Below are 14,883 nucleotides of genomic sequence, written 5' to 3'. Positions count from 1 at the left end.
CATTCCACCCCATTTTTTTTCCTCGTAAGAATATGTTACGTAAATTAGGTAAATTTCAGAGACATTGAGTGACTGATCTTGACCCTTCTTTGAACACTCAAGGCAACTTTCAGCATCCATTCAAGCTTTCTAGTTCTTATCGTCTCATCAAAGCCAAGAGGAAGTGAAGTTTACAGTGACTTGAGGTCACCGATGATACAAGATTGCAAATCCAACACACTACATTCAAGCTCTCTCTCCCTCATTCATGCTTTCCATTGAGGAGCCTTACAGCTGGTGCACAGTAAAATCCATATTCACTCCAGGAAATCCTAGAGTGCAGATAGAATCTCCAACTCCTTTCATCTAAACCTGTAATGGAAAACTGTTTGTACTTTGCTTTGTCCAAATCTCTAACCTAATGAATCCCATGAAGCACCAGATTTATAGCCACTTCAGAGAAGGTACTGTAACTGTAAATAGAGAATACCTTTGCTTTAAAGAGCAATGCATATTAACGTAAGAAATTAAAAAAGATTAAAAAAATCAGCTAATCTGTGTCCATGCCTAATTAGTTATCAAATATCCAAAGTGGCATTTGTTTCTTCTGTGAATATCAGTAAAAAGTCTTAATTTCAGCATACAAGCCTACATGTAAGTTTCTTTAAAGATCACAATGGAAGAAATGTTAAGAAATAATAATAAGTAATAAAAATATAAATATATCAAATAAATTAGGAAGAAACCAAAGTATAATACATTACTAAGAGACTTCACAGAATGGACATGGTCTCCTTAGCAGCATTTAAAACACAAGTTTTATTCAAATTCTAAATTAATATTACTGTTTACTGTACATTTGCAAAGAAAGAATGCAAAGAGCACTACATTTATAAGCAATAAAAAGTTGTCACTCATTTCAGTTTGAATTTGAATTTATTGAATGGGATAGCCATTTGAGAAGAACCATGCCATTTTCGAGGGGGTCCCTACGAAGTACTTAAATCAAACAGAGTACATCATATCAAACATACAGCTAACAAAACAAACAAACAAACAAGCAGCACACTTCACCAACACTTCCCACAGTCTAAAGCCTAAGCAAACAAAAACATATTAATAACCAATATTAATAACATTTACAAGTTGTTTCCAAAAATGAAAATAAATGAGTGCTGAAAAGACTAAAAGAAGGAAGATTGTTTCAGTCAGAAGGAGCTTTGTATTAAAAGGACCTACTACCACAGGAATTCTGTTGCGCATGTCGAAAAGAATATGAGGAGGTAAATGGAACAAAAAACTGCTTTAAATAAGAGGGTAAACTAAAATAAACACACTTAAAAAGAAACAAATACCAATGATATTGTCTGCAGAACTTAGGTTGAAGCAAACCAAGAGATTCGTATAATATACAATGACGATAAAGAAAACCTAAACACCAATATGACTTTTTAATTATAAAATTTAATATGGCATTTAAAAGGACAGTTCAGTGTCGAGCCAAAGACCTAAATATTTTAATTCATCAACATTAGACAGCTGTGACCCGTCATCAAATCTAATATTTATATCTACCAAATGAAACAGTTGAGATTTTTTAAAGAACACTATACTACAAGACTTCTTTTTTGTTTAGTATAAGTTTGTTTTTATTAAACCACTCTTAAATTAAAGTCTAACTGCAACAAAGATAAATATTAAATATCAGAATGGAAAAAATAACAGTATCATCTGCATAAAGTTGAATCTGGCAGCCTGAACAGAATTTAGGCAAATCGTTAATCAATAAACAAAAGTTCATTGCTATCTTACAGTTTTAATCAATGGATTAAGTCACTCAAGTTGAGTCACTCAAGACTGACTTAAAGTTGGCTCTGGTTAAATGATGCTCTTTGACAAGCCCCCTCTGATTTCTTGGGGTCCAAAGCAGCCACTTTCATCTCTTATTGCCATGGGTTAAGTCAGTATACCTCATCACTAATGTTAAGCCACTGAAAAACACTTTTCAGTCATATAAATTGACTTTTATGAGTATACAATTATGATATATACAAAATATGAAGAAAATCTAATAACAATAACATAAATATTAAAAGATTTTTCCATTATAAAAAAATGTTTTTAGAATCTCAGTTGATTTTAGCATTAATGCATTCTGTTTTTTAAGATAAAGATAAAAGTCAGGCGTTCCAAATTTCCAAACTGCTAATTCCCTCAAAAGTATTGTGTTAATACAGTATTATTACGTGTTACGTTATTATTACATTAGATAATCTTTGGACTGAGGCAGTGCGTTTATCTAACTTATCTAACTGAATGTCCATACATAACAGCACAATCTGAAGTTGTAGCGAACATGATGCACGTGTGCGTGATGATTATGAGTACATGTTCAGTGATTTAAAAAGTTTAGTCTGCACGCTACATTAGCGACACATGGCAGGAGTGGCTTTCTGGGAGAGGGGTGTCTCTAAGAGTACGCCCAAGTCTTGGCTAAAGTAATCAGCAAACTGGAGACCACCACAGTTGCATCGACCCCCTTTCTGGTATTATGCATGCAAACCAAGAGCTCCGACCGAGCGCTTGTTTAGCGTCATGGAAGTCACTTCTATGAAGTAGAGAAGAAACCCTTTGGATGCAGCAACCGTGCGGCGGAAAGCCCGGCTTCAAGGGACAGCGGAATACTGTATTCGGGCTTGCTTGCATTCATTTTTCTAAACGTGGACAATCATGGTTTTGTTCTCCTGGGGAATTAGTTTTTTAGTATTACTCTCTGAACTAATGAATGCACTAGCTTCAACGGGGAGACTGCGAGGTTCAGAAAAAGGTACGTGCTCTTTTCACGATCGTTTACTCTCATTCAACTCAATACCTTGAGGCGCGGAGAATGAATGACTTTCCTTTACTTTCCACACAGTTTATAGCGCGCTGTCGAAGAGTTTTCGAGTAATGCTTTCAGTAGTCTGAATGAGACCTGATTTATCTTGTGGAGTCTTAGAATGAAGTCCATTAGCAAATAGTTTGATGAGGATTTCTACTTATAGTATGGGCTGGATCAGTTGGCAAAGTGAATTATTAAAAAAAAACTTGAAGTCACCAACCCCGTTACATTAAGTAGAATAACATCCCATTTAAAGCAAATATTTCATAAGTGAACCATTAATTGACAAGTCGAAGTGTCATATTTTTGTCAGTTTGTTTAGTTTATCGTTCTCTTATTGTCAGCCACGTTACCATGATGGTTGATAACTAAAACAGATATTTATAGAAATGTCAACATTTTAGTGACTTAGAGTTTATCTTTTAATGACAAACAGTAAAACTGTCAACTCGGTTACCTTTCTATTTATCTTTTTAATAACTTGCGTCGCAAAGTACGACGATTTATACAATGTTTACCTGAAAAAAGGTTCAAAATGTTACCTAAACATGGCTTTAAATGTTTTTTCACTTTAAAGTAGAAGTTCTTTATTTGCATTAATGGTTGCACAAAGAGCCATCCATGCAAAACATTTATGCTGTAATTTGGATTGTCAATCCGTTCTTTATACTAAGAAAAATGAAATTTTTCATAGTTCTATGAACTATTTTGTTGTTCTCTAGAAATGCTGTGTAAGCACTCATTGGAAAAGTTCATCGCATTGCAAATGACATTCATGACCTACTTATATATAATTTTAACATTTAATCTCCGTTCCCGTCCTCAGCGAAATTACAGCAGTTTGGCGCGTATGAGATTGTAACTCCGGCCAGATTGAATGAAGTCGGTGAGCAACTGCCAACGGGCGTGCACTTCAAGAGGAGAAAGCGGAGTACCGACCCAACAACCGCCAACATCTCTCATCATTGGACCTCGCCGCACGCCTATTATCAAATATCTGCCTTTGGGCAGGACTATTACCTTAACCTTACTCTCGAGTCTGGATTTATTGCGCCAGTTTACACTGTCACGACACTCGGAGCATCCAGTGAAGGGCATAATTCAGTTGAGGGGGAGGAGGAGGACACGGAGTATCAGCACTGCTTTTATAAAGGACATGTGAACGCTGGGCAGGAGCACACTGCAGTAATCAGCCTCTGCTCCGGTTTGGTAAGTGAAAATACATATTTCTGTGTTCATATTACCCAATTCCAATGACCGTTATTTACGCAATGCAGGACGCATTCGCGAAATTTGCAATATTAGCCTTCTCAAAAAACTTTCGTAGCCTATGTGATTACACAATTATGCACGCACTTGAATGGAAGAGTGGTGCAAGTTAGTCGGGGCAACAGTTTTGAAACGGATCGGGATCACGTATAAAGTATTTTCTCAAACATGAAATCATCAAACTTTTAAATTTGCGCTCAATGATTTGAGTGACGCACATTCATCAGAGGCATTAGCTGCAGGAGTGAGCTGACGTCAACGGAGACACCATATAAGGGAGTCAGATGTCATCTGTTGATCCGAACGTGATGTTGCGCCAAACTTGATGTTTTTCTCACAAATCAAAAGTTGCCATGCGAACTAGTTTGGTTCTTTCGAATCCTGTACTTAAACTTTGTGGTTCTTCTGTAGTCAGAAAGTGGGATAGGGCCAGTAAAGTTCTAGAAATACATCAAGTAATTTCATGTGTCCCTATTCCCAATAATGGCTGTTGCATGATTCAGTGATTGCATGATGAAACTGTTTGTTTCTCAGCCTCATATATTTTAGCACGCTTAAAAAAGCTGAAGATATACATTATACATTACTTGGAGGTCATCATATTTGCAGGGAGAGATCTGACAGGTTGCTAGTCATAAGTTGCAAACATCAAATGCAATTGTACATTGTAAGGATTCCTGCAATTATAAAGGCTATGTTAGTTTATATGTGGGGGCATTTACACAACACTTAAAAACTGAAAACTTGGTCCAACTTTATATTAGGGTTGGCACAACAGTATAATTACAAATTTAATTACAGAAATTAATTACAGATGTAATTACATGCAGGTATTTAATCAATCATAAGTACAATGTAAAACATGTATTTACACAATTAGTACATTGTAAAAAATGATTAATTTCAGTATAAGTACATATAAGTTTTATTAGTTAATATAAAAGTGGAACTGAAAACGTTTCTTTTCTTATTTACACACAATATTTTGGGAGTCTAAGCATTCTAAATGTGTTTCAAAGTGCTATTTTCACCCTAGAGTAATATATACAAACACATCATTGTTTTAAAGTATTAACATGCAAGCGTGTTTATTCTGCAGAAGAATGCATAGACTATATGCAGGTGCAATGGACCAGTGTTTCTTTACAACATGACATTGCCAACTACTGGCCTGGTATGAATAATGCATGGTTTTAGTCATTAACGTGAATGGCAATTGTTTTGACAGGATTGTGTTATGTATCTAAACTTATCTTGCTATGTATCTAAATAAAGCTTAATATATGTCCTATATGCCTATGTCTTTTTAACCAACCCCCAATTCTTTGACCACTAGAAGTGTATTTTTTTAAAATTATGCTATCATGGGAGCTGTAGATTTTCATTGAAATATGGACAAATCTGTGTCTCTTATTCCTTTCCCATAGTTTCTGTCTAGTGTATTCTTCATAATTCTGAATGACTGTAAGAAAGAACACAACCAGTTGTTGGTTTAAAATCTCCAATATACTACTAATATTAAACAATGAAAGAAAGAAAGAAAGAAAGAAAGCATAATTGTGAAGCAAAAAAATATTTTGTCTCTCTTCCTTTGGAATTTAAATATATGAAGTTTAGGTTGCGTAGATAACTTCTAACCAACCATCCCCATTAGTGTATGAGTGTGTTTGTGAATGCGAGAATGTCGATGGGTGTTTCCCAGTACTGGGTTGAGGCTGGGTCTGCTGTGTAAAACATATGCTGGAATAGTTGCCGGTTCATTCTGCTGTGGTGATAAATAAGGGACTAAGCCGAGGGAAAATGAATGAATGTCATGAAAAAAGATTCTGCACAGAAGTTCTTATGCAGAATCTCAGTGTTTTTTAATAAGTAAATTAAGTTTTCCAGTTTTTATTCCTTGGTGTACACAAACAATATGTCTAAAATATGTAACAATCAATAGTCTAATATAATAATCAGCCTCAAAACTGTTCAGCATGTTTCCTCTTGAAGATAAGGAGAATATTTTCAAGAATGCTTCTTGCTTGTTTTATTCACATTTCCAGACAATATACTTTGTAAGTGTAGCAGAATGTTCTGATAGTTATCAACTGCATTCTGCGTTCATTACCCTCCAGAGGCCAGTGCACTGATATGCATGCAATGTATGTTTACTCTATCACTCCATCAGCCACTTTTTGTGGATTTTTGTGCGTAAATAAAATCTTAAGGGGGAAGTTTTAAGGGCAATTTACAGTCACACACAGAATGTGTCTATAGATTGCACTGGCCATGGACCAATTTAAACAGTGTTGTTGTTTGTTTTAGCTTGGCACTTTCAGGTCACCAGAAGGGGAGTTTTTTGTGGAGCCCCTTCATAGCTACAATAGTGAACATTATGAAGAAGAACACATCAAACCTCACGTCGTGTACAGAAAAGATGCCTCAAAAAAGACTGTAGATGATTCCACTGCATGTGAAACTTCAGGTAAGCAAGGAAACAACTTAAACAGATATGCTTTAAACATTAATTACTAGATCCTGTACTGGATCATTCATCACTGTAGCTTTTCATATTAATAAAGATAAAAGAAAAATACAGCATTGTTATGATTTATCATAGTCTACCCAGCACAGAAATAGACTGCTCTCATTGGCATTTAAATACTCACAGTGCTATTCATGGTATCTTTTACAGTACATCCTTTGCTTTTTCTATTTTCATATGTCATTGAGTAAAAACCAGTGGAACAGGAAAAATCATTTTGGAAGTTCTTGGTATCATTCCAATCTTAGTTTACTGCCACAAAATCCTGTTGACTCTTGCACTTCCTGTGGCCTGAAGATAAGGAAACTCAAGAGGCCCAATACCATGAAAGCCACGTGGGGAACTGCATTGAAGTAAAGCAATGCCAGTTTGAAGTGTTTGGAAATTCAATGTAACAAAAATAAATGTGGATTGGGCTAATGCACACTGGTGTATATCAATAGCAGTCAACGGCAGCTTTGTTTTGAAATCTATTGTGTTTTTTAAGTGAACTGTTTGGCCCCAAAATGTGCTGGGAGGAGAACTTTTTTTAGGCTGCATTTTTTATTGGAAGCTCCATTGTGGCCTGCTTTTTTTGTTCATTTGGAAGAAACAGGATTTGTGTCGATTCCTGGCACACTTTTTTGCAAAGCACTTTTCCCAGCAATTTATGTGCAAAATCAATATCTATTGTTTATATTGAGTGGAAGGTAGGGGTCCTATTTTTAGCTCAGGAGAGTTTAGAGTGTCCTGTTATTGCTTTTATTTTGCCATAAAACTAAGCCCTTTAAATGTCTAATATGATCTAACACTTGAGTCTTGATTCAACCTTTAGGTTAGACTGCAAGATTTAATTTAAAGGAGCATAGGCTAATTTTTACAACTCCCCTAAAGTTAAACAATTGAGTTTTACTATTATTTAAACTAATCAGACAATTTCCAGGTCTGGCAGGAGAGCTTTTATCTTAGCTTAGAATATAAATCATCAAATCGGATTAGATCATTAGCATCTTGCTTAAAAAACACCAAAATTGACTCTTTTCTAGTTACATTGTGTAATAAGACAAGTGTAAAATGAAAAGTTGATATTATCTTTGCTGATATGGCTATACTCTCATGCTGATGTAATAATCAAGGAACTTTCTTGATTATTATGGTGGAATGAGAGTGTAGCTCCTAGCCATATCAGCCTAGAAAATAGCAACGTTTCCGTTGGTCTTAGTACACAGTGTAACTAAAGAAGAGTCAATCTTTGGAATAGGAAAGTTATTAAAACGCTTTGGTCATTTTTGAGTGAAATGCTAATGGTCTAATCTGATGCAATGATCGAAACTATGCTAAACTAAAAGTGCTCCCACCAGACCCAGGATTGGCTAAATGGATAAAAAAAAATTTTTAAAACTTAATAATTTCCTTTAAAATACATGCTATTCAAAAGATTGGGTTGGAGCTTTAAATATATATTTATTTTAATTTGCAACATCACAACCTTCAGAAATAATTTACTAATTTGTTTCAGAAAAAAAATAGAGGCTAGTAATGATGCATTCACACGGGGCTTCAGCATCAATGCTTGACCGAGAGTCTGAATTTGGGGTTGACGCAATCGCCATAGCAGTGTCAGCCAATGACATTAGTCCACAATCGGCTACTGTCTGAGCTGAGGTATTTGCATAAAGCGATCTGATTGACTGACGCTTTCATTGGCACTTGAAAAAATTTGAAATTCCCAATTTCTGCAGCGAGCAACGCCGCTGAAGCAGCAACGACAGATCCACAATTCAGTTCGACAACGCTTGACATCACCCATTCAAAGTGAATGGGAAGCATTGATGCTGATGCCTCATGTAAATGGGGCGTAACTCTCAATGTTGTCATTTAGAGCAAAAATATATATCTGTGGTATAGCCCTGATTTTTCATCACCAAAGATATTTGTTATTTTAACTAATTTTCATTTTCTTGGCAAAAAAGAGGCCAGTGACAAATTTGTATTTGAAATATGGAAGAAAAAGACTTAAAATAAACAAATATTAACAATTTACTCAGACACATACCTAATAAATCAAGTAAATCGAGAGAAACTTTACATTTTCAAGTTGTCTCTTATTTTTTTTACATAGCTGAATACATGATCGTGAATCCGTTCTGGTTACCACTGGATGTGAACTTGTGACATAATGAAGGAAGAAGTAGCCCTCGTGGCGTTTATTTGACTTTCTTATAATAAAATAACTCAAATTCATTTAAATGCATTGTTCTATTCTTTAACTGCAGGACATACAGAGCCACACCGCAGAAACAGGAACAGACTGAAGAGAAAGTTGCCCTCCAGCATGCTGTCCGACCTGGAGACTCTTAATTCCAGACTCTTCCCCTTCTCAGAAAACAAGCACAACTCCGCTAATGAAAGCAGTGACTCCAAGCCACACCGGAGATCAAAGCGTTTCCTCTCCTACCCCCGTTTTGTTGAAGTCATGGTTGTGGCAGACAGCAAGATGGTGGAACATCATGGAAGCAACCTTCAGCACTACATTCTTACCCTGATGTCCATCGTAAGTTACGGCCAGTTAACGACAGTCTTAATGGGTCTGTGTCCGTTGCTTTAGGTCAGGTCATCAGTGTGGAGTGAATATCTCTGACAGGGTTTGATGCACGTCAATATAAAACAAATAAAATCAGGTATGTCGCATGTACGGCATGCTTTAGATGCTTTTTCATTGAAACTCGCTGGGAGCTTCGATGACCTATATTTTGATCTTGGCAAAGGCTGCATTCTCAGCAGGATCTGGCAGCGCAGGCCAGTTCTCAATGGCCAAGAAACATTTTTTCAACAGCTGAGGTTAATGTCGCGTGTTCAACCCTACTTAATAAGACAAATCAAAGAGGTTTGTGTGTATTGGAGTTAGTGAATGAGAAAAATGTCAGCTTTTTTTGAGCAATATAAAAACTGTTCTATCAAGTACAGGACTGTACATGTTCATATATTGGGCGAGACAATTATTTTGTGCTTTCAGTTACAATTAAGATACTCAAATTCACACAAAATATACTTTCTTATAAAGCTTGGGTCCAACATAGGCTCATTCTGTACTACTATATACATTTCTGGAGATTGCGAATTATGTAGCCAGAAGTACGTATGGCTGTAAAGATTTCATCTTTAAAATGAATGCTACGTGGTATGATGCCGTTCCTTTTCGTGCTTACCAGCTGACCGCTTACCTCTGTATGTACGGCTTTCCCACTGATACAAGTTTGTCCTGTTAGCTCACCATGTACGTCAGCAGACTTAAGATGCAGAGAGGAGTTAACCACGATGGCAGGGTTAAAGTTTGATAAAGAACGATTCCAGAATGCGGGTAAGACAAAAACAGAAGCCAAAAGATTTAAAAAACGAGTAAATAACAGCGTAAGAATGTGGTAAAATCTAAAAACGCTTTTTACAACTGTCGGTTGGGTTTAGGGAAGGAGGGGGGTGGGTTAATCGATCGGTCATTCAGTCAGTCAGTCGACAGTGGCCTCTGGTGGATTTACCCGAGAACAGCAGGCACGAATGGCACTCACGAGAGAAATTTGAAACCTGAAAAAGCGTGCACAGCGGCCTCAGGTGGATTTGCGAAAATAAAAACTACAACAAGAACAACAAAACTACAACAAACAAAAAAAAAAAAACAGCTCCTGGGACGTATTTGGCGCTCTCCAGAAATGTATATAGGGGTATGTTGTCAAAATGAGTCTGGGTTGCTGCAATCTTTTTAACGCTCAACCAAATGATTTTTTAAAATGTTTTTAAAGTCAATTATGCTCATCAAGGCTGCATTTATTTGATTAAAACTGTAAAATCGCTAAATATTATTACAATTTACAACTACTTTGTTTAAAAAAGTCTTTTTTATGTCAATGTATTAAACATTTTCTGCAAACCTCAACTTCATCAAGTCTTTGGTATAACCTATCCTTTGGCATTTGTTTTAATATGCTGATTTGCTGCTCAAGAAACGCTGATCATAATTACAAATGTTAAAAACAATCCAGCTTAGTTTTACTAACCATAATTGCTTAGTACTTCGGCAATGTAAGTGCTTTTTTGTTCAATTTAATGCATCCTTGCAGAGTAAAATAAATAATTTCACACTCAGCCCAAACTTTTGAAAAGTATGCTACAATATATAACAACATGCTGTGAAACCGTACCATGGGATACAATTAAAGGCCAAAACTGGTCAGATGTAAGGATAAACTGTTGAAAGCTAAATCTCTCAGGCTGACAGTTTGAGGCCCCTGTTGTAAAGTAATTAGATCCTTTGATAATGAATTCCAATTGTCTGTATTCTTTCGCTCAGGTTTCCTCCATCTATAAGGACCCCAGCATTGGAAACCTGATTAACATTGTTATTGTGAAGCTGGTCATTATAAAGAATGAGCTGGTAAGAGTTCCCTTTGTGTGGTTTAAAGGAAGTGTCTTAATTAACGGCTCTTTTAAATGTACTTAAGCAGTTCTTTACAGTCAAGCCCTAATCGTTTCCATAAGGCTAAATGTATGTTTCAGTAACATCTGTCTCTATTCCATTGCAGGACGGTCCCACTATCTCCTTCAATGCACAAGCCACTTTGAAAAACTTCTGCATATGGCAGCAAAGTCAAAATCACCCTGATGACAACCATTCCTCACATCACGATACCGCCATCTTAATCACAAGGTGAGAAATATTCATATCCTTTCTTACCTATTCTTATTGCTCGCTGGTGTTGTGGAATACTTAGCATAGATATAGATGAATGATGTTATGTGTCCTCCCTCCACATTTATTTAGAGTCGTTCACCTGCCAGCACTGAAACTTTATACTTTGTGTAGGCGATGAAAGCTAAATAAAAGTTTGACTTTTCAAGGCCACAAGAGCAGAAAGTAGACAATAATGTGGACAACATATACACAAATGTAAGATCAATTGTGTGTGTAAGTACTGCTTAAATTTGTCCTGTTTTTTTTCTTTTCTTTTTAGGCAGGACATCTGTCGAGCACGGGACAAATGTGACACTTTAGGTAAATTTTGTGTAAAAGTTTGATTATGATCACATTGCAGTTGACAATAGGGCTTTATACTCTTAGAATGAATGGTTACTCAGGGGCATTCTAAACTCCATGTAAAGTATTAAAGAATGCCTTTATTCAGCGTTTATCTTTTTTGTATAATGTATATAGGGTCATTAGCGACCCACAGTGTTTAATAGTGTAAATGTATTCTCCCTATGCAACTACACTCTCAGAAATAAAGGTACAGGAGCTGTCACTGGAACAGTACCTTTTCAAAAGATACATATTTTTACCCCACAGTCCAGAGTGGTACCTCAAAGGTGCATTTTACTGCCAAAATGTACCTAACAAGTACCTTTGAGGTACCATTATCGACCCTTCAGGTACAAATATGTATCTTTTGAAAATGTACTGCCCCAGTGACAGCTCCAGTCAGTGTTGCCAGATGTGTTGCCCAAAAGCTGTCGAAAAACCACAGAAAACCAATAAGCGCTGCCCAACAATCAATAGACCATAATAACCTGGGTTGAGACGGGGAAGGGGGGGGGGGGGGGATGGGGGGGTGGGGTCATGTCAGCGAGGGAGATCACTAGTGTTTCTACACTGTTCTAAGCATATGTATGCGAAGAACAGGGGCTATGGCATCTCTTTGGGGGATCAAGACAGGTGTATGAGGGCAGACCAGAGCTGGCGGGCACGCCATTGCAAAAAAAAAATTCAAAACCAATCTGGCAACACTGGCTCCTGTACCTTTATTTCTTAGAGTGTATAATTAAATATGACTCAATAAGTGCAATTCATTTAAAGGGTTAGTTCATCCAAAAATGAAAATATCCTCACCATTTACTCACACTCAAGTGGTTCTATAATAAGATATTCTAAACAGTGTTGAAAAAAAAATACCCATAGTAGGAACAAAAATGCTATGGAAGTCAATGACTGTGTTTTTCCAACATTTTTCAGTATATCTTCCTTTGTGTTTAACAGAAGAACTCAAACTGGTTTAAAATAAGTGGAGGATGAGTAAATGGTAACATCATTTTCATTTTAGGTGCTCTATCCCTTTAAGATGGTTGTGTCACAGTGAGTACATTTACATGGACACCAATAATCTGATTTTAATACGATTAAGACAATACTCTGATTAAGAGTCTGCCATATGAACAGTGATTTTTGATTATTTTAATCTGATTAAGGTCATAATCGAACTAAACAGAAATTTAATTAAGACAATGGAAGTATGCCGGTTTTAGTCGCATTATTTAAGTGCAGTACAGACATGTAAACACCGCAATCAAACTATTACCATCATGTATTACCATTATTTTGCGACAGGATAGTCTATACACACGGCTGTTTGACACTATTCTTGCACCTACCGAGTCAGTGAAGGACCACAGACATGAGCATCATGAAATGCTGAGGGGTTTTTTTCTATACGACGTGCGGTATCAAATTCCATTAAAACAACACTCTTTTCATCAGGTCATACTTGCATTCAATGTCTCGTTTGTCATGGGAGGCATGCAGGAAGTGTTCCTGGATGAAAGTGAAAGTGCCAAACTGCAGTTAAAGTTGACAAATTAAAAAGAATACACCGGGAATTACATGAAACGTGGATAGCATGGTGACAAAATGATGTTAATTATGTGCTGTAAGACGGGACCATGAAAGGAACATTCAAAAAGCAACTCATGGAAACACCTTAATCATATTATTGTCTTATTATTGTCAGAATAAGGCAAATAATTAGATTCCTGATGTCCATGTAAGCGTAGTCACTGATTATGTGATGTGTTGTTTCTCTCTTATAGGCATAAAGATATAATCAGCAAAACTTAAAATGTCTTGAATAAGAAAGCAATCACCATATGTTATCTATTATTTCACTGTCACTTGATGCTGGATTTAGTAAGTTGACAGAGATGTTAAAGACATTACAAATAATAGTCACCAGAAAGTGCTTGAGATTGCAAATGTGAGCCAGATGTTGCTGGACAAGTGCATTCTGATGATGACACTGATGGTAAAATCATCGGCTCAAACGGAACATTTCCAAGTAGCAAAGTAACAAAATATGCCTTATTCCACACTCACTCACTCACTCACTCACTCACTCACTCACTCACTCACTCACTCACTCACTCACTCACTCACTCACTCACTCTCTCATTCATTTTACTATAAAAAGTGTGTATTATCACTACTAAAGGGGTACTAGCCATTCTCCAAAACAGGACTTAGTACTCAAGGTAAAAAGGCTGCTATCCCCCAAAATTACAATTATGATTTAAATTATTAGCATGAATTTGTTATTATCCAGTTAAAGTCAAAATTATTAGCCCTCCTGTGAATTTTATTTTCTTTTTTAAATATTTCCCAAATGATGTTTAACAGAAGAAGGATTTTTTTCACAGTATTTCCTGAAATATTTTTTCTTCTGAAGAAAGTCTCATTTGTTTTATTTCGGCAGTTAAGCAGTTTTTAAACCATTTTAAGGTCAATATTATTACCCCCCTCCCCTTAAGACATATATATTTTTTCGATTGTCTACAAAACAAACCACTTTAACCCTTTGACTACCCCCACCAAGAAAAAATGTTTGGATTACATTTCTTAACTCCCAATGTCGCTAGTTAACACACTCAATTCATTTTTTTTCAACACATCCCATAATTTCTAAAATATCATCCTCTAGCAAATGGTTGATATGTTGGTTTATGGTAAAAGTACAGGAATTAATACATATACTATGAATTTTTTTTTTTTTAAATAAGGGTAAGACCAATTTATTAAAAAAATATACAAAATAAAACATTTTTGAATACTAAATCATCTTTATTTATTGAAGTATGGCATACAAATATTTCAGATTCTCATTTGATATGTTTACTTGTTTTACAATACAAACTATATCAAGTGTAGTAGTGCAACAGGATTATGTTTGTTTGATTTTTTTTTTTTTTGTTTGATTGTAAACCAACAATACTGTGTGTGTTATTTAAAACAGTCATTCTTTAAAAATATTATTTACTGTCATCATGGCAAAGATAAAACAAATCAGTTATTAGAAATGAGTTATTAAAACTATTATGTTTAGAAATGGGTTGAAATAAAATCTAGTTATAATTGTAGTTGTGAAATGTTTTGTTTCCTGGGGTTTAATGGTGTTTAGAATGACGAAAACCTGGATTAACACAAGGTGTAAAG

General features: G+C 35.8%; 1 protein-coding gene across 1 annotated transcript in view; it reads left to right on the top strand.

The window, feature by feature from the left end:
• Nucleotides 1-2,517: 2,517 nt before the first annotated feature.
• The window catches only part of adamts9 (ADAM metallopeptidase with thrombospondin type 1 motif, 9), a 59,487-nt gene continuing 47,121 nt past the window's right edge, over nucleotides 2,518-14,883 (top strand). The window contains exons 1-7 of the mRNA XM_056468144.1: nucleotides 2,518-2,806; nucleotides 3,687-4,069; nucleotides 6,437-6,596; nucleotides 8,912-9,189; nucleotides 10,981-11,064; nucleotides 11,213-11,337; nucleotides 11,642-11,682. Coding sequence (XP_056324119.1) covers nucleotides 2,710-2,806; nucleotides 3,687-4,069; nucleotides 6,437-6,596; nucleotides 8,912-9,189; nucleotides 10,981-11,064; nucleotides 11,213-11,337; nucleotides 11,642-11,682 — 1,168 coding nt within the window. The 5' untranslated portion in view covers nucleotides 2,518-2,709. The remainder of the gene's footprint in view (nucleotides 2,807-3,686; nucleotides 4,070-6,436; nucleotides 6,597-8,911; nucleotides 9,190-10,980; nucleotides 11,065-11,212; nucleotides 11,338-11,641; nucleotides 11,683-14,883) is intronic.

The sequence above is a fragment of the Danio aesculapii genome, chromosome 11 (genome assembly GCF_903798145.1).
Source record: "Danio aesculapii chromosome 11, fDanAes4.1, whole genome shotgun sequence".
Classification (NCBI taxonomy): domain Eukaryota; kingdom Metazoa; phylum Chordata; class Actinopteri; order Cypriniformes; family Danionidae; genus Danio; species Danio aesculapii.
The sequence above is the reverse complement of the archived record's forward strand: the minus strand, read 5'-3'. Positions and strand labels throughout refer to the sequence as shown.